The following is a 20,605-nucleotide window of genomic DNA, read 5'->3' on the forward strand; positions in this document are numbered from 1 at the left end:
TAACACGTGTCTCCTCCACCCTCATGGCAGTGTTCTGGTCCAGGGCCACTTTGGGCTGGACTGCACTGCCTGTAGGCGATTAGAGGCCCAAGGTTATTATACCATAAACCCTGCAGAAGGAATAGGGCTCTCAATGGCCGCCACCACTTGTCTGTAAATCACTTCAGCCCGGTGTGACGCAGCACTGCCCACTGCTCCCATGCCGCCCTCCCAGATCCTGTCAGGAACTCCTCCCACTAGAACCGCACTGCGCCTGCGCATCACCTCCTCGGGCGCAAGTTAATGACGTCACGAGCAACATGGCGGCCTTCAGTATGGAGGCAGCATGCCGGGCAGTGTTGAGTCGAAGGTTACAAAGTGTCTGGAGGATTACAGAGGTTGCCGAGCGACAGGTCAGGGTGGCTTCATTTGCTTGTGTTGTTGTGGTGGAGATGACAGTCGTGACCCGCTGCGGGATCGTAACGTGTCTGAGGGAGGAGATCCCTGGAGGTCATAGAATTCCTGTGCTAAGGATTTACTGCATGACAAACGAGAGGCAGTGCAGAGCCGGGCACGTGACTGGGGGGTCATGTGACTGGCCGGTAGTAGCTTTCCTGTGCTGGCAGTGGGGATGACTGTGGCGTCTCTATTCCCCCTTCCTCTGATCCTGACAGCAGATCCAGTATCACCAGATATCTCATAGGTGTAAACTGTGTCTCCCACACCTGCACGTTTTATCATAAAGTGGCACTAAGTCAGGGGTAACTCCACTTGTTAACCCTGTCTACACATTGGGATGTTCACGGTGATGGCTGATTCCACTGATGCCTAATATATCCTACAGCAGGGATGGGGGAATTGATGGGAATTGTAGTTTTGCAGCAGCTGGAGGGCCGAGGGTTCCCCCTGCCTGAGTGTTGCCACCTCCTTGCACAGCTTCTTAGCACAGGTTGCAAGACTTCACATGTATAAAGAGGCTGCACCTATTAGACACTTTTGTCAGTCAGTTTCTTCAAGTAGATGCAGTCACTATAGACACCAGTCTCTTCTTATACACAATAAGGGTATTCCAGGGAAACGCATGCTGAAACACAGTTTTCCATTGTTAAACAATTGGCATGTATGGCTGTATGTAAATCTGTAAGGATGAGTTCATACCCAAGTCGGTTGAGACGAGAATGCCTTCCATATAGGTGAGTGGACTCGGAGAATACCATGAAAACATTCCCCGATGATAGCGCTGCCACCACCAGCTTGTGTTCTTCCGACAACGTTTGCTGGGTGTTTGCCCTCTTATGTCCAAGGGAATCCACAGAATCAGTGCGTATGAACCGCGGCGGATTCCGACGCTTGTACCCGCACACGGTGGCACGCATCTCTGCCCGTGCCATAGACACTATTCTATGCATCGGTGGATTCCGCTGAAAGAACTGACATGTCAATTCTTTCAGCGGAATCCGGCATGAGATACAACTACAAAAGGAAGTGATCAGTTTGTTCAAATTTATTCTGGAGTGCGGCCGCCTTCTTCAGTTGTTGATTCGATTGGAGCTTTCTAGAAGCCAGCACTGTGTCATTCAGCAACTTGTTTGGATGTGTATATCGATAGATGCAGTCTCTCTATGCCTGTATTGTGGTGCTGTCACCAACCTACTTTCATCCAGCTGTAATATAGTGGGGTTGAGACAGACCAAGCCCCCATAGGCAGGTTGCACCAGGACTTCTGTAAGATGTGCTGCTTTTCACCACATTTCATACATATGTAGTCTCTTCATATAGATGCAGTCTTTCTGTATATTATTCAGCGGAAATAGTCTTAATGGAGAAAGCAATATATAGACTGCACCTATAAAATATGTAGTCTCTTCCTGTCATTGTTCAGTAACAGTATTTCTATATCTGTGATAAAGTTGCCTGCAGTCAGTCTCTATACAGAAGTGCACTTGCCTGGCATTCATTGGCATGAGACTCTTGACCAACAGCATCCCCTCTCCTCCTTGAAATGTGTTCCTGTTATGTGTACAAGCTAGGTATAAAATATAATGGTGAATTAGACTGTATATTGATGTTATATTGTGTTGTCTCAGTATCACAGATGCCCAGCTACAGCTCATCTGCACAGGGTACGGGCCACAGGGACCAATCAACTACTGGTCTTCACAAATGTTCGGCATCAAAGCACTGTGACCACAGCCGCCAGCCAGGTGAGTATTTAGATATTTACATTTCACTGTAAATATACTTCACTGTAAATATACAAAGTGCAAATATAACCCACAAAATAGAAGGAAATGAAGGGATATGCCATAAATGCTGATAGGTGCAGATCCCACCTGTGGAACCCCCACCTATCAAGAAAATGGTTGATCTACTGAGCCCCATTCAGCTATTTGCTTCCATAACATTTTTTCTTACTCATCAGTGGAGAAATGGGCATTTAAATGGATTGTGTCATTAAGAAAACTAGGTCTAAACTAATGCATTATGTGAAATTAAATATACAGTGGTAACTTGGGTTAAGAGCGTTTTGCAAGAAGAGCTCACAGTTTCTCAAAACTGTGACTTGGTTTAAAAGCATTGCTTTGGTTTAAGAGCTCCCTGTACTGGGTGGGAGGGGAGTGGAGGAGGGGCATGGTCTGCATAGCGGGGTCTACAGCCCTGTACTCTGACCCAGGAAGTCTCCCTCACCTTCCAAATCATGTCAGATCCACTTCAGGCTGGGGCTTACATTGGGGGACAGAACTGTGGAGGTAATTCTAGCCTGTTGTATGGGGATCAGTATGTCCATCCTGTATCTACAAACTGCGGCTGTATTTTCAGCTTTATGCTTTTACTATTCATTATACTCTCCATGCGGATTGCTATACTGTACAGTAACTTATAATATCATGTATTCAGCTGTTTATAAATGTTCGTTTCATTTGTTTTACATGTTATTCGAAATAAAAAAAAAATCATTATTTTGGGGTGTGGAACCAATTGTCTGCATTTACATCATTTTTTATGGGAAAATTTGCTTTGGTTTAAGAGTTGATTTGGATTACAAGCATGGTCCCGGAACGAATTATGCTTGTAATCCAAGGCACCATTGTATTTCAGATGTACGAGCATTTATGAAACTGTTCTGTACTGAGCGATACAGACTTCAGCTGCAAGCTCCCAGAAGTATTGGCAGTTGGTCTCTACTGAGCCTGTAAGGGCTCCATTACACGGAGCGATAATCTACGAAATCAGGATGAAACAATCATCTGCTGATCGCTGTCTCTTAACATGTTTAAAAATCATTGCCGGCCGAGTGTTCATCACTATGTGTAATAGCGATGTGTGGCCACTGGATGGCCAAATACTTACCTGTCCACACTCCCCCGGTGTCCTGCTGCCTTGATCCTGTGTTCTCTGCTCACCGCGGTTGCCTCTGGCACTTCCGAACCCGTCTCTGAAGTAACAGGCTGGTCAGCCAATCACTGGTCGCAACGTTATCCCTTCTTGGCCAGTGATTCGTTGAGCAGCCTGTTACTTCAGAGATGGGATCAGAAGTCCCTGAGGCGGCTGTGGAGAGCAAGAAACACAAAAACTAGGACACTGGGGAGCCTGGACAGGTAAATATAATGTTCATTATTTTTACATCAAATCAAGGGCTGTACAATCATCGAGTCATGTATAGGCTTGGTAAGCAAGCAATGATCTAGCAGTATTATATTGGTCCCTTTAAGAAAAAGAGATTGAAGAAAAGTGTGTGCATTGCTGCTTGGCAACATCAGGGTCGCAGTTCAGATAGTAATTTGGGAAGTGATTAGTTCCACAGAAGACAAAAACAGTACAGGGATGTAAGTTACTTTAAGGGTATTTTCACACTTAACGGATCTGCAGCGTATTTTCCATTGCGGATCCGCAGCAGATTTCATTTAAATAACTGAACACAGCATCAAATCTGCACCATCAAATCTACTGCGGATCTGCTGCAGATCCTGTAGGTGTGAACGCACCCTAATAAAAAAAAATAAAAAATAAAAAAAAAAAACACAGCACATTTGTACTCCAATTTTTATTTATGTGGTATACCAACTTTGCTTCGTGCTACAACATCTTGAAGGCCCTATAGAGAATGAATGGAGCACAGGGAATACCTCCTTTTAAAGTTTTAATCATATTAGTTGTATCATATCATATTTTGTTTTTTGTTTTTAGATCCCAGTTGTCTCGGATGCACAATTACCACCATCCCCTCCTCCCCTTCCTACTCCAGAATCTACCTTACCACCACCAGTCGCTGAAGTAGCACCAACAGTGACAGAAACGCTCGGTCAAGTGGAGCAAAGTTTGAGTGAATTGGGGCTTGGAGGATACAGTCCTGTTGGTTTGGTTCAGAACTTTCTGGAATTTCTACACGTGGATGTAGGCCTTCCTTGGTGGGGAGCAATTGTGACAGGTGATGGCATGGTTAAGAATAAACTTGCATCCATTTAATTTCTGATCACCTTATAGAAAACGACTTGTTCTTGTACTTACCGTCACATTATGTTCTCTTACAGGCACAGTTCTTGCACGTATTCTAGTTTTTCCTCTAATAGTCAAAGGACAAAGGGAAGCGGCGAAGCTGAATAACCACATGCCCCAAATCACTGCGATGACAACTCGAATGAATGAAGCCAAGCGGTCAGGCAACAGGTTTGAATGTGAGAAACATAGAAGATTTTTGTCTGCCCATTTAATCGTAAAGAGTAGTTGCCAAGAAGAAGCAATAAGGATTCCAGCTCCTGTTATTCAGAGGTCCCCTTTAACAGCAAGCTTTGGTTGCCGTGGATGTCCCTTACACTGGGCTTTAAACTTATGTGATTTTGCAGTTTATAAAGGTCAGAAAATATAGGTAGCATTATGCTTATAGGTGTTTTGTTTCTTTGTTTTTGCTTTAAGTTTCCAAAGCGTACTCTGACCTCACGCTGTATCAGAAGAAACATGACGTAAATCCTCTCCGCGGATTTCTGGTGCCTCTGGTACAGGTATGTCATTTTCCTTAGTGCAGAGCTATTAAAGGGGTAGTGCGGCGGTAAAGAATTATTGACAGAATAACACACATTACAAAGTTATACAACTTTGTAATGTATGTTATGTCTGTGAATGGCCCCCTTCCCCGTGTCCCACCACCCCCACCCGTGTACCCAGAAGTGTGGTGCGCCATACATACCTGTCACGTGCCGACTCGTCTGCGATGACGTCTTCGGGCGGCCGGGCCGAATCCCTCCGAGCGTCCTGGGTGCCGGCCGCCCTCTTCAGCATCATCAGATGCTCAGCCGCGATTGGCTGAGCACAGTTATGCTCAGCCAATCGGGGCTGAGCAGCCGATGACGCTGAAGAGGGCGGCCGGCACTCAGGACGCTCAGAGGGATTCGGCCCGGCCGCCCGAAGACGACATCGCGGACTGAAGATTGGAGACGAGTCGCCACGTGACAGGTATGTATAGCGCACCACACTTCCGGGTACATGGGTGGGGGTGGGGGGACACGGGGAAGGGGGCCATTCATAGACATAACATACATTACAAAGTTGTATAACTTTGTAATGTGTGTTATTCTGTCAATAATTCTTTATCGCCGCACTACCCCTTTAAGAAACACGTTTTTGTCTCCCTTGGCAGCCGCATTTCTTCTACAATTTTTTGCCAATATAATTTTTGTGGTTTTGTTTTGTTTTGTTTTTTATTTGATCTGCTATGAAGCTGGCCAGAAACCATCAGAAGTGCTTAGCACTGCTTTGTGGATTGTAAATCACTCAGACACCGACTGATCAAAACTTTTGACATGTCAAAAGTTGTTGTTTTTTCCCCCCTCTAATGACAGGTACACCTTAAAGGGGTTGTCCGGCGATAAAAAATTATTCACAGAATAACACACATTACAAAGTTATACAACTTTGTAATGTATGTTATGTCTGAATGGCCCCCTTCCCCGTGTCCCACCACCCCCACCCGTGTACCCGGAAGTGTGGTGCGCTATACATACCTGTCACGTGCCGACCACGGTCTCCGATCCTCAGCAGTGACGTCTTCTTCGGGCGGCCAGCGGATCTTCCCGAGTGCTGGCCGCCCTCTGCAGCGTCATCCGAAGCTCAGCCGCGATTGGCTGAGCATAACTGTGCTCAGCCAATCGCGGCTGAGCAGCTGATGACGTGGCCGCGTCATCAGCCGCTCAGCCGCGATTGGCTGAGCACAGTTATGCTCAGCCTATCGCGGCTGAGCTTCGGATGACGCTGCAGAGGGCGGCCAGCTCTCGGGAAGATCCGCTGGCCGCCCGAAGAAGACGTCACTGCTGAGGATCGGAGACCGTGGTAGGCACGTGACAGGTATGTATAGCGCACCACACTTCCGGGTACACGGGTGGGGGTGGTGGGACACGGGGAAGGGGGCCATTCACAGACATAACATACATTACAAAGTTGTATAACTTTGTAATGTGTGTTATTCTGTGAATAATTTTTTATCGCCGGACAACCCCTTTAAACTATTTATGAGAAAACTACTAAAGGAGTTCAAATATAAAGAGGAAAAAACATGGAGCTGCGCTCATGGACAATAACTTTTTTTTTCATTTACAATCTTTAAAACACGCATTAGGTAGAGACGCAAACACTGTACCACAAGCTGAGTAGCCGCCTTGAGATCTTACCACTTTAAACATAAGTAATTTTTAATCTCAATTTTCATATAGATTTTTGTATAGATGTTCTAAGTATGTTGTGAAAAAGTGGAGTTATCCACTCACTAGATCAGGGGTACTCAACAACTTTTAGTGAAGGTCCACTTACCGGGGTCTATTGTCAGGTGAAGGTCCGAGCTGAACATCAGTAGGAAACGTGTTTTGTTACTTTGTCACAAACGTTCAACTATTTATATACAGAATTGCTGCTTATTAGCGGGAAAACTGGCATTTTTTTTCTCTCTCACCAGGCCTTTGATATTAGGTACAAAGGGGGTGACTGCCCTGGTAGTATATAGCCCCCCTGTTGCTCCCCCAGTAGTATATAGCCCCCCTGTGCGCTCTCCCCCTGTAGTATATAGCCCCCTGTGAGCTCCCCCCAGTAGTATATAGCTCCCCTGTGCGCTCTCCCCCTGTAGTATATAGCCCCCTGTGAGCTCCCGCCAGTAGTATATAGCCCCCGTGAGCTCCCCCCAAGTAGTATATAGCCCCCCTGTGAGCTCCCCCCTGTAGTATATAGCTCCCCCTGTAGTATATAGCCCCCCGTGCGCTGTCCCCCTGTAGTATATAGCCCCCTGTGAGCTCCCCCCAGTAGTATATAGCGCCCCTGTGCTCTCCCCCCAGTAGTATATAGCCCCCTGTGAGGACCCCCCCAGTAGTATATAGCCCCCCTTGTGCTTTCCCCCTGTAGTATATAGCCCCTGTGAGGTCCCCCCTGTAGTATATAACCCCCTGTGCGCTCCCCCCAGTAGTATATAGCCCCCTCAGTAGTATATAGCCCCCTGTGAGGTCCCCCCTGTAGTATATAGCCCCCTGTGCGCTCCCCCCAGTAGTATATAGCCCCCTCAGTAGTATATAGCCCCCTGTGAGGTCCCCCCTGTAGTATATAGTCCACCTGTGCGCTCTCCCCTTGTAGATGCCCCCCAGACAGAAAAAAAAAAATAACAAAAACAACTCACCTAGCACCTCGTTCCCCGCTGCAGCTGTCTTCTTCTCTTCCCGTCGGTCCGGCCCCCGGCTGATACGCGCTCTGTAGGGATGTCCCGGGGATTCCCCAGCAGAGCGTGCATCAGTGACCTCAGCGTACGCCGCCGGCCTGCACTTCCGGGAAGTACAGGCCGGCAGCGTACACTGAGGTCTGTGGTGCGCGCTCTGCTGGGGAATCCCCGGGACATCCCCCGAGAGCGCGTATCAGCCGGGGGCCGGACCGACACTGCCCCCAGCCCCACAGGCGTACTGACATCTAAGGACAGTACGCCTATGGGGCGGGAGGCAGTGCGGTGGGGAGCGGGACCTCCTAACCGCCCTGGGACGGACCGGATCCGGGGCGGTTAGGAGGTCTGACCAGGGGACCGGAAAGCTGGCCGCGGTCCGCCAGTTGAGGACCCCTGCACTAGATTCTTGTTTAAATCCATACACTTATATTTGTGTTCCTTGCCATTACCTTATTTTTATTTGTTCCTCCAGGCACCAGTATTTATCTCCTTTTTTGTGGCACTAAGACAGATGTCATATCTTCCTGTCCCAAGCATGCAAACTGGTGGTCTCTGGTGGTTTGCTGACCTAACTGTATCTGATCCATATTATGTTTTGCCGTTGATAGTGACAACCAGCATGTGGGCAGTTTTAGAGGTAAAGACTTTTTTTTATTATTTTTGTTCAGATTTTTTTTTAGTAATATTATCAGGTTCTAATTCCACTTCATGTTTTCCAGCTCGGGGCAGAGTCTGGAGTAAATAATCCTAACCTCCGAGTCATGAAGACTGTTTTCCGTGTCATGCCACTGATCATTTTACCTCTTACCATCAACTTCCCCACTGTAAGTACTCCTACTATAGCAGTTGATTAGGGTTAAGTTACTGTCTTTACGTGCTGTGAATTATCTGACTATCCAATCGTATTTTATAAGAACACTTCTCTGCTTTTACCACATAGGCCATTTTCACGTATTGGGTCACTTCAAATTTTTTTTCTATAGCCCAAGTGGCTTTCTTAAGAATTCCAGCTGTCAGAAAGAAGCTGAAGATACCAGACCAGATCAAGCACAATCCATCAGTCCTTCCCAATCAGGAAGGCTTCATAAAGAGCCTGAAAAAAGGTAATTATCTTTTACACTTCAGATTTACTGTGATGTTGCATGGTTTATTGTACTAGTTATAGCTATTGAAAGCATCAACGTCATAATTTTGCTTGTTTGTGACTGTCAGTGCCTTAGTTGCCGGATCTGTCTATTGTGCGATAGATCCAGGTAGGTGCACCCTCTGTTTTTCTGGCTGCTTTACTGTTTCATTACAATTTATTTTTATTTTAGGGGTACCCTGGGCTACTGGAGGTGTCCAAAAAATATTAATATTGCCTACCTGCTTAGTGATTATACTTGGGGAGTCCTGTCCTTGTCTTACAGCTCTTTTGTGCCAGTTTTTATGTATTGCAGTGCGCATAACTTTGCTTACACTTAGCAGTTCCAGTATACATCACTCCCTGCACCACACATGCACCAGTTTATTACTGCTGATCCGCATCAGAGCAAGGATGCAGGCGCAGTACAGTAATCTTGAAAGCATCTAATTGCGTATTCTCTGAACGCTACATCACTATGACAAAGCGTCTATTGTAGGAGCCAGTGGTTTTACAATGAACGTGATGTCAGCGCAAAATCCAAAAAGTCACATGACAGAGTGGGGTCACATGACATGATGCACAATTTGCATACCCAGTGTATGAAGGTTAAACAAGCCAATGACAATGTTACAGTAATGTAACACTGTATTGTTTTAGTAGATTATCCATTTATCCTGGAATACCCCTTTAATACGTGTAACAGAAACTAAAAGGCAGTGTGACGCTTACCTGAGTTGTGACAAAAGTTTAAAGTTCTATTTATCATTCTCAATTTTTTCACGATTACTTGCACTAAAGCTGTGTCAAAAAGTTCTATTTTTCTTTGCTTATGCCAACATATTCTGTAGGGCTGTGTAGACGACGTTCTCTATCACTTTTTCTGTATCCCTGACATATACAAACACACAGCAGTTTGATGTTGTGTTTGGACAGTGGGAGGAACCAGAGCACAGCATTGATACTCACACTTATGAATTTCAGTATCTTCTTGTGATGTTCTATGATAAACTTTGATTAAAAGCTGCCTGTGTCCTACAGGTTGGAAGAATGCACAGCTGGCTCAGCAACTGGAAGAGAGAGAACACAAAATTAAACATCATCTAGACATAGCAGCAAAAGGTTAGCATGATATCAATACTGATGTATAAAATGATGTCCATTATTCTTCATTGGTCAATTACTTGTTCAGTATTCAGGTATGGATGTCACATATCAATGACTAGGAGAAGGGTCTGCGCGGTTGACCAATTTTTATATTCATTTATAAAAATATTTAGGCTCTCTTTACTCAAATTGTCTAAAACTTGATTTATAGAGGTGCTTAAAGAAGCACCCCCTTTCCCGCAGCAGGCTGGCATGTCTATTTCCCCCTGATTATCAGTAGAGATGAGCGAATGGCTCATCTAAAGAAAGCAAATTACTTTGTTTTATCAGCGCTTCGCTTATCAAGTCGGCTGGCTGTCAGCGCTACTCTGCTCCCTGCCACTCCACCCCGGGTGCCGGGGAAAAGCTGGATCTAATCCTGGGACACTTCCCCCAGTTTCCCAGGATTGGATCCAGCTATTCCAGCTAAGGCTGGGTTCACACTACGTTTTTGCAATCCGTTTTTGCAAAAAAAAAAAACGGGTGCATGTGTGTGCATCCGTTTTGATCCGTTTTTTCATTAAATACCATTATAAAAGAGGGATCAAAACGGATCCTTTTTTTAACGTACACAAAAACATAGTTAACCTCATTTTTGTGTCAATTAAAAAAAACGGATCTGTTCCCCTTTTTTTTTTTTTTCTTATAATGGAATTCAGTGGAAAAATGGATCAAAACGGATGCACAGACATGCATCCGTTTTTCATCTGTTTGCAAAAATGGATTGCAAAATGAAGTGTGAACACAGCCTAAGGAGGTCGGAAGCCAGACTCTTTAATGTATCTGTATGAGAGCGCTCTCATAGAGATGCATTGGAGGCCCTGACTTCCAGCCTTCGAAAGCCCTGGAGAAAGAAGAGGGTCAGAAGAAACGTGATGTCAGCGCCAGCAGGACTTGAACAGCTCTATAACACTGTTATGAAGCCATGCCACTGGAAACCAATCATCAATGATAAGTCTATGTGCCAGCCTGTGGGGATTGGGGGGTGGTTAGTTTTGTAATCGTGTATATTTACACATCAGTGCAGCCAATCTGAAATAAAAGCACCACTAACATGAAATACGTTTACATGAAGACTCTCTTAAAGTATATCTTTTCCTTCTACAGGACCGCTGCGACAGACATTTGCTCAAAACCCTTTGCAGCAACGGGAGAAAACACCCGTCACCCCAAGAAAACCCAAAGATAAACCCTGGCAGGACACAATTGGGTAAACCCCAAACCTCATCATCCAGTAATGAACTGATCAATCTCTGCAAGTCTCATTTGTCATAAAAACAAATTTTCCCAGGATGGTGGACTCCGAGAAGAAAAAATGACCAAGCAGACCCCCAGATCCTGTGTGAAGTTGTGAATATTTAACATTGTATCTTGATGTTTGAATGCGAAATCCAACTAAAACTGAGATATCCCATCAATTCGGAAGATAGAACCTCAGATATAGCCCTTTTTTTTAAATAAAATGGACAGTTCTATGAATAGTTCTTACTAACGTGTACTTTTTTTTACCTAGCACTTCAGCTTTTTTTCAGTTTACTTTTAGGGTAGCTTCACACGTACTGCAAACTTGCAGCGTGAAATCCGCAGCGAATCCATGTACAGTAAAGTTGAATGGGTCACGTACCCGCAGCGGAATTTTCATTACGCTGCCAGTATGTAAACCGCCCTCTTTAACCTCCCGCCGTCTGCAGCCCCTGGCCCCGAGCACGCATTACCTGCTTGGCGCTGCAGCTGCATGTAAGGCTTCCAGCTCCCCTCACTCCCCATCAGCCAATCAGTGCACGGCAGCAATGATTGGCTTATGGCGACCGACAGGAGCTGGGAGCCTCACATGCAGCCGCGGGGCCGAGCAGGTAATGTGTGCTTTGTGCTACAGGGGGTTTAAGGGGCCAGGTTACATATCCGCAACGGAATGAAAATTCTGCTGTGGGCATGTAACCCCATAGAATTTCACACTACCAGGAATCGCAGCCGATTTCGCTGCAAACTTGCAGCGTGAAATCTGCTGCGAATGTGGTACGTGTGAAGGTACCCTTAACTGGGAGCTGTACTGCTGCTACTTAAACAGCAAATGTTTGCTGATCTGCATAACTCCAATTACGGCCTATCTGTTAAACTGTTAAAAGAATATTAGAGGCACCCAACTAGTCCATCAAAGCCCTTTTTTTCTCTGAATTATTATCAGGCTCTGGCATTTAGAATGTGAGTTCTATACAAGTATTCTTTACAGACGTCAGTGTAAGTACTTGCTGGACTTTAATTAGTCGGCGAGGCATCTTTGTTGCCTAGCGAACAGTTGCGTCCGCTCATGTGCGCAAGTAGGTTTGAAGGAATAATCTTGTGACAAGTATGTTCCAGTAAATAATTTTCCATGTTGTATGATTTGGGCAACTTCTTTTCATAGACTTTTGTAGTGCACTGTTCTTCTGTTTTGACGTATAGAAGTGTATGAATAGTTGGGGAGTGTCCCTCCATGCCCTGACAGTTTATTCAAATACTTTTAGGAATAACAGAGGAAAAGGACAGTGCAGTAATAGAAAAAAAACATGGTGTTAATTGTTATTCCACAGGGAGTACCTGTATTTACCAAGATGTTTTAGGAGAAGTAATGTTAAGTAAAATAGTTTTATTAAGCTGTCTACAAACAGTATTATACATGCTGCTATTGGAGGAGAAAGCAAACACTGTGCCCTGTACAGCTTTTAGGGACAAGATGGCCACAAGACTTATTTTCACAAGAATTTATTTTCTTCCCCCTGGAATATTTGTTAAGAATTTTTACCAAGCTACCAACCATTCATCACATCCTGTGTGCATACTATTGTTCACATCTTCAGGACAGTTTTTGGGATTTCCCCAGGATTTGTAAAGATGGTCTTCTTTTTCTCTAGCAGTTCCTAAAGGTTTTTTTTGCATAGACATCCACTTTTCTATATACACATTTTAGCAGTTTAGTTAAGTTCCCTTAATTGATACTTCGTTCTCGCTTCATAGTTGTAAACTGTGCTCTGCTGATGGATCCTTAGGGCGACAGCCATTATTTTTTAACTCTTCATGGTTGATATGAATATAAAGGACAGTTTTCCCATTAGGGTATGTTCATATGGCATACTTTTCCCAGGCATAACCTCACTACTGCAGTGTCTTTAGCTATAGATTTGCCCCAGTAGTCTTGAAATATTAAGGCCCTATTACACTGAACACTTATCGGCCGTTACGATGAACGATGTTGGCTGATCGCTTCAGTTGTTTGTCTTTGAACATGTTGAAAGACAAACATTAAAATGGATATTCTGGTCCTATACAAAGGATACATGACAGATGGGGATCAGGCCACTGGGAGCCCCACCAAACCTTTGTAGTGTTAGATTGTTTACACAACCCTAAATAACGCCTATAGGAGTTTAATAAATTGTTTAAAATGGCCCATTCAGCTGTTTTTAGCATCCCAACCACCACTGGCCTCTGTAAAATGGCGGGACTGGGTCTTGGGTTCATGGGATGGGTGCAGATCCTGTGGTGGTCAATGTGTAGACATTTTATCTATGCCAGATTGAAACATCTATCCTTCATCAGTCCCTATTATCGTGGCTGTAACATAAAGCTTGGCTATGGACAGATTTTAGGTGTTAGATAGGGTAACAAGTTCTAAATTATACCTGCCCTGTCTTAAGGCCCTATTCCACAGAACGATTATCGGCCATATTCGGCCGATATCGGCTGCTACGGACGATAATTGTCCCGTGGAATAGAGTGCAATGATCAGCCGACATCGTTCATGTCGGCTGATCGCTGCAGTCGCTTGTTTTTCAACATGTTGAAAAACAAGCGACTGATATAGCAGCGATCTGCTGCCTTTGCTCCGTTAAATAGGAGCGTCGGCAGCAGGCGCTGCTATATCCTATGGGCTGCCCGGACGATCAGCTGACAGCGCTCTTTTGCTCCTCTATGATGACCCGTGGAATAGGGCCATTACATTGATGGTACCAGAGTCTGGCAGCCGCTTATCTCCTCCTTCAATTAAATAACATGCACTTTCAGCTGTGATGACATGATAATGGGGGAAGTCAGGGATTGCTGTGGACTAATATTTATGGCCAGCTTTAGATCATTATCTTGTGAGACCACACAAACGTGCTGTTTGACCAGCTGCCCAATATTGCTGCACTCACAACAGAGTGTTTGCTCAGCTACAAACCATGTCAGTTTAAGCATTCTGTGCTTACCCTAAATGTTTTAACACCGGTGTCTTGTTATTTTAATTACATCTCATCAGGAAACGCAAGAAAGGTATTTTCTGCACATAACAGGCATTATTCTACAGAAGCCGCAGGCGTGTACTTTGTACTTTGAGCACATATCAGCAGGCACACCTACTTTTTATGCCCCTAAGCTCAGGGTGAGGTTGAAAGACTATTAGCTAGGTGATAACAGTGATCAACACATCCCTCACTTCATATCTGTTTACTGCTTCTTAAGACATGGCTAAATTAAAGGGGTCCTCTAGTTCTGCACTATTATCAAGAACTTTGTGCAGTCAATGAATTGAACATACCTCTTTTCATCCAGAGGGGGAAAAACTGCCAAGGACCAGCAAACAGATAAACTTAACCTCAAAGTACTATTTCACGGGCCGAGCAGGGCCCGATCAAGGATGTAAACGAGCGCCGATCTGCTAGATCGCCGCTCGTTTACTGGGCCTATTCCACGGCCCGATCGTTGAGCGAGGGCTGCAAGGACATCGTCACCGATGTCCTTGCAGCATACATTACCTGCAGGGCTTCTCCTGCGCTCTGTCTTCCTCCCCGGGTCCCGCGCGCTCTAGCTTCAGAATGGCCTGTCATCTGACAGGCCACTCAGCCAATCGCAAGCCGCGGGGGTCCCGGCCTGTGATTGGCTGAGCGCTCCGTCAGCTGACAGGCCATTCTGAAGCTAGAGCGCGTGGGACCCAGGGAGGAAAACAGAGCGCAGGAGAAGCCCTGCAGGTAATGTATGCTGCTGCTTCTCCAATCGTCGGTCGCCCGCCGTGCACCGCTATTCAACCATAGCGATGCGCGGTGGGGGAACGATGATTTTAGGTCTGCCGATGACACGGTGGGGGAACGTTCTGCCGATGGCAAGGTCATCGGCTGATTGTTCTATTTCATCGTTCTATATTATCGTTACTGTGGAATAGGGGCCTTAGGGTCCACCTGTTAGCCTGACAGAGGCCAAAGCAGTGTCCTTTTAGCTGGTTTATGACTATGCCACAAAAATTAAAGTTGGAATAGCATAATGGACTATGCTATTCCCCAGAAATGTATACAGTAGGAACTATTTTTCTATGTTACATTTGTTTATTTTATTTAACAATAACAATAAGATTTCTTTTCCTGGTGTACATGGTAAATATAGCTCACTAATGTGAGATCGTAAGCAGTTTTTTGTTTTGTTTGGGGTAAAATGATATTTAGCTATGCTGTGGTGGAGATTTCAGTGCTACATACTTACCTGTCCTGTCCAGGTCCCGGGCCGCCCGCTCTTTGCCACTGTAGCAGTTTCAAAACATCCGGTGATGTGACATTCCTTCTGGAAACGGAAGCTATTTAAGACAGTATAGACTCTGACATCGGTGGAGAGTGGGCAGCCCAGTACCCGGCGGTGGAGCAGGACAGGTAAGTATGTATTATTCATATATCCCTAGCAGCAAAGTGAAATATTATTTTATTCCTGAAAATCCCTTTAACAAGGCCCAACAAAATTTAAAAAAAGGTAGGTAGGGGGTGTGGGAAAATGTGGACCCGTTGTGTTACTGAACTGGTTTCACCTTTTATCTTTTTGTCCAGGATGAGGAAGCTGGACTTCTGTGCCTAGAGGACACTAGTTCACGCCACGAGCGTGCTTCTGGTGTGGGTAGTGGCTGTGAGAACAGGCCAAATGAACAAGGCTGTCATTGACAGAATCAGCATAGTACCAGGAATCAGGCAGCAGTGTAGCCATTCGCGTGGTGAATCAGGGAAGATCACTTTAAATGCAGGTCAAGCAGTCCAGGCCAGAAACAGGAGAGGCAAACAGTATAGAAAAGGACAAGTAGGCAAACGTAATCCAAGAAATGGGCACGGGTCAGGATACGTAGGACAGCAGACATAGGAACGTGCATGAAGTGGGCAGAGGTGGCATTGCAGCAGCTGAAGAGCAAGGAGTGCAGGGGAGGAGCAGCACGGGCTAGAGCAGGACCAGGACTGTGCCAGTTGTAAGTATTGTTGCACATTACAACCTGGAAAACCCCTCTAAGGATGGGTAGTTTATGTAGTGCAGTATTGCATACTGCACATTATTTAGTGAGATGTTAACATGATTTTCAGTTTTTTTGGTTTTTTTTAAACCAAATTTCCATTACTCTCACTAAAACAATAGGCAATATAAAGTCTCTGGACCATATGTGGATACCTTTGGTGTGTTTGTCATTTATTGTCACAGTCAGTTGAAGATTACTGGTCTAGTATAAGCCCAGACATGCCTAATAATGTCACAAGTCTTTCTCATACACAAGCTCCTGCAGCCCTAGCACCGGCCACATAGTAGAACGTAAGCTCGTGGCTGGTTTGTATTAACAACATGAAAAATTTGTATTTAAAAATGCTGAGTGCTGATGTGTAAACAGATCTTCAGGGCCTGTACTGAGGTTCAGTTGCCGGGGAAGTAGTTGTCTTTCCTGTTTGCATATTGAAATACACCTTGTGCTGTCAACTTCCCAAACTAGAGACTCATGGGAAATTTTTCTGCCTGTATACCGCTCAATTCTTCTACGACAAGTAATGAGGATGAGGTCATCATATTAGGCAACTGCTGGACAAGGTTATACAGTATAGCCACTTAAAATGGGTTGTCTCATCAAAAACAGTGGGGTCCCGGCAAGCACATGACTGTGCAGGTGTAAGCCTTGGCAAGCCAAGAATTTATCCCTAAAGGTGGTAACCGATTAATGACTTTCCTCATAATACCAAGACCGCTCTAGTCTAGTGCAAAGTGGTCTAGGTTTTGGTTCATAAAAGGAAGACCCAGCTATATAAAGTTTATGTGCATGTAATATGGACAAGGCCTATCTTCATAAGAATACCCCACCATTGACCGCCCGTATCTTTCTATGGCAGCCTTTAAAGGGCTACTCTAACATCAGGTACAAAAAATAAACATGCTGCAGAAGCATATAACATTGCTTACCTGTCAGCTGTTGTGGAAACCACGCAAAAGCTATTTGTTTGGGGGGTCTTAGTCCTTTACCTAGTCTCCACCTTCCCCACAGAACGGGAAGGCAGCAGGAGTCAAATGCCGATGGTTCGATTCAGGGCTGTTCGATTATCTCTAGTCCCAACCTGAAGCTGTTACAGAACATCTTATTTAACTGCAGACTATTGCATCAATAGTGTTGTAGCACCTGCTCTATTCAATCCCTGTCTGCTTTTCCTGTAGCATCATTCATCACAAGACAGCATGCTGTAAACACGCAGCATTTTCTAAATGTTCCACTAAAGATATATATGTATCTGTGTATATGACGGGGAGATGGTGATGTAGGTTGGTGGGCCTGGTCAGAGATGGTGACATCACTCGGGGTTGGGACTAGAACTCAGAGACAAGATCCAGCCCAGCTTCCTGTGACATCAGAGCCTGATGCATTGTCTGTGGAGAGAGGGAGGAGCCAGGAAGCTGGAGACAACACACATTTTGTAGTTCTTTTAATTTCAACTTCCTCTCAAAGGTGAATCATGCGAAAGCCAGTACTATTAGTGATGGCAATATATTAGTAAGTTATATACAGAGTACAGTTGAATGTACTCTGCAGATGTTCTCAAATGTAACACCTTTATATTGCAAAGCTCTGTAATTGCAAGTCACCGGATTTCTTGTTCTTTATTACTTCTGTCTTCTTTTTTTATAGCCAAAAAAAAGTGCTAAATCAGGATTAATACAGGATGTGGCAGAGCTGATTCACGTAAAAGATGTCTTAGTCACATGACTGATTATGTAATTTGCAAGCATCCAGGGACCTCTCTGTGACAAAGTTACTTATCCTATGTCCTACACACCACAACCGGCTAAAACTATGGAATGGATGGCAAAATTGTTCAGCCATTAGCCACCACAACAGGAGGGTGGGGTAGAGTGCTGGGGTCCCCACGAGGATGGTTGCTCTACTTGGAGGGTTAGTTTAATTTATAGCAATAGGGTTCGCATTTATTGTGCCCTGTATTCTTAAAGGCGAACTCCAGATAGAGGTTAAAAAAATTAAACTTCTGCAGAAGCATATAGCATTACTTACCTATCTATCCTAGTTTTGAAACTACCAAAAATCCATTTGTGGGGGTCATTGTTTTGTTTTGTGTTTCTGTACTTCCTGGTTGATCAGTTCCCAGAATGCAGTACTGGTTCCAGAATGCATGCTCGAGTCGATCCGAACCCGAACTTTCGGCATTTGATTAGCGGTGGCTGCTGAAGTTGGATAAAGCCCTAAGGCTATGTGGAAAACATGGATATAGTCATTGGCTGTATCCATGTTTTTCAGACAACCTTGGAGCTTTATCCAAGTTCAGCAGCCCCAGCTAATCAAATATTGAACTTTCGGGTTCGGATCGACTTGAACCCGAACCCGGTTCGCTCATCACTAATTGCTTTCCCTCAGCTGCTCCATCACAGTCCCCCACCCTGCCTATTCCCCGCCCAAATCTATTGCAGAACATCTAGGCTGTGTTCACACATTGCAGTTTCATTGTGTTACTGAATTATTTGCAGTACTTTATCGTTTCATTGTTGTCCCACCCACACAGCACGCTGTATTCTCTATCTGTAACACCACACAGCACTGTATTCTCTACCTGTAACACCACACAGCACGCTGTATTCTCTACCTGTAACACCACACAGCACACTGTATTCTCTACCTGTAACACCACACAGCACACTGTATTCTCTACCTGTAACACCACACCACACAGCATGGCATGAACATGAACACTTCTGCACAATCAGTGAAATCAGTGCAGCACCTGCTTTTGGCTAGTTAGAGATGGTGAATCCAGCCAAGCCTCTTGTGACATCGCGCCCTGCCCCCTGTCTGCATCATCAGCCTGTGCTCAGCAAACACAATGTGAGAAAGAGGCATGGAATCTCTATCTACTAAGGTGGGAGAGCAGAGGGAGCAGGAGACTATGTGAATTGGCACAAAAGCCATTTTCTTCATTTCCTGGATTTCTATCAGCTACCAGTGTGGCAGAACCGCACAGATATGGTAATACATTCTATAGACACATCTATATAACTTTTAATGTACTTTTAATAGAAAACAAGTTTTTCTTATCCAGAGTTCCCCTTTAAGTTCCTTACCGGCTCCACTACACCAAGGAGCAACCCATTCCAACCACTCAGTTCTGGCTTCATTGGATACCCAGTAGGGACCCTCCCATTCAGTCACCTGTCGAAGATGAAAACGACCTGCAACAGATTAGCCTTTGTCTTCTTCGCAGACTTGTTTTAGGACCATGCAGACAACCAGTGAGGTCAACTTAAATTACTGTTTATTTTTTATCATTCATACATAGGTTTAGTCTGGGTCACTCACCAGTACCTCCAATAGTAGAATGTAGAGGGGAAAGATGGATGAGGCACATTGGATTTTAGCATGTCTCATCCTTGACTCATGAAGGACAGCATATATTATTGTGTTGGGAATATGACCTTTTATAAGTGTCAAATTATGGCTCTTAGATGATACCATGGACTTGGGTCAAGCTCAGGTTGGGCCGAGACATGTGTACAAGGATTGTACTTTGACATTAAATGCTATATTTTAACATTTATTTGTGGGCATAGACAAACCTGCATGGAATTGCCTTGTCTGGGATAAATACATTATAGAATGACCAATAGAGGACTACAACTATTATTTATTTATGTGATTTTTGGGGATACTGCTCACTGTCCTCCAAGACTGGTGACATTTTCTAGGTAGACATTGGTGTTATATACTGCTATATCTACTAAAAAGAAAGAAGTGTTCGCACATCCACATGTCATATATTGATCTGGTGCTTCTCTGCAAAATTTAAACTAACATCAGGTAGTGAGTATACATTTGGATCTTTCCTGATAATGAAGTGGACAGGCAGGCACATGGCTCACCACAGTTACTGTACAGTTACCAGAGCTGTGTACTTTAACAGGCCCTGTGCTTACGTGTCCATTATATTACGTTACAAATTTTCATCCTATAAAAGGTTCCCATTCAATGACTCCAAGCAGAGCTTTAAAGCAAATCTATCATCAGACATGAGCAATAAAGACTGCTTCCGTGCTATATCCAATGATGCCCTTCTATTTAAAATCCGCTGCATGGAAGCCATTTGTCTTAATATGCTAATGAGCAAGTCTGGTGCACTGGAGGCGGGCCTATACATCGATTTCATCTCCCATTGATGACGCGTCTTATTAATATACCTCTCCCTGAAGCTAGGGGGCATGGAAAAGGTACTGTATATTCATTAGCCACATCATCAATGGGAGAGGAAGTCAGTGCACTGGGCCCGCCTCCAGTGCACCAGACTCATTAGCATATTAAGTTAAATAGCAATATCTCGTGAACAGTGTGGTGGATTTGGAAAAGAAGGGTGCCATTGGATTCACCAAGGTGGTGA

At 44.6% G+C, this 20,605-nt stretch overlaps 1 protein-coding gene across 1 annotated transcript; it reads left to right on the forward strand.

The window, feature by feature from the left end:
• The first annotated feature begins 279 nt into the window (after positions 1-279).
• Positions 280-11,414, forward strand: OXA1L (OXA1L mitochondrial inner membrane protein). The gene is made up of 10 exons (XM_069964197.1): positions 280-392; positions 2,067-2,183; positions 4,168-4,408; positions 4,512-4,655; positions 4,894-4,979; positions 8,139-8,303; positions 8,386-8,490; positions 8,607-8,769; positions 9,831-9,911; positions 11,043-11,414. Exons 1-10 carry the CDS (start codon positions 300-302, stop codon positions 11,147-11,149), a joined length of 1,302 nt encoding a protein of 433 aa, XP_069820298.1. The 5' UTR covers positions 280-299; the 3' UTR covers positions 11,150-11,414.
• The last annotated feature ends 9,191 nt before the right edge of the window (positions 11,415-20,605 follow it).

The sequence above is a fragment of the Dendropsophus ebraccatus genome, chromosome 3 (assembly GCF_027789765.1).
Source record: "Dendropsophus ebraccatus isolate aDenEbr1 chromosome 3, aDenEbr1.pat, whole genome shotgun sequence".
NCBI lineage: Eukaryota > Metazoa > Chordata > Amphibia > Anura > Hylidae > Dendropsophus > Dendropsophus ebraccatus.

What these genes read in the sequence shown, in the direction of transcription:
- OXA1L (XM_069964197.1), top strand. Translation starts at nt 300, where the DNA reads ATGGCGGCCTTCAGTATGGAGGCAGCATGCCGGGCAGTGTTGAGTCGA. An exon ending in TTACCATCAACTTCCCCACT is followed by an intron (nt 8,491 to 8,606) that starts GTAAGTACTCCT and finishes TTTACCACATAG; the next exon opens with GCCATTTTCACGTATTGGGT. An exon ending in CATAAAGAGCCTGAAAAAAG is followed by an intron (nt 8,770 to 9,830) that starts GTAATTATCTTT and finishes TGTGTCCTACAG; the next exon opens with GTTGGAAGAATGCACAGCTG.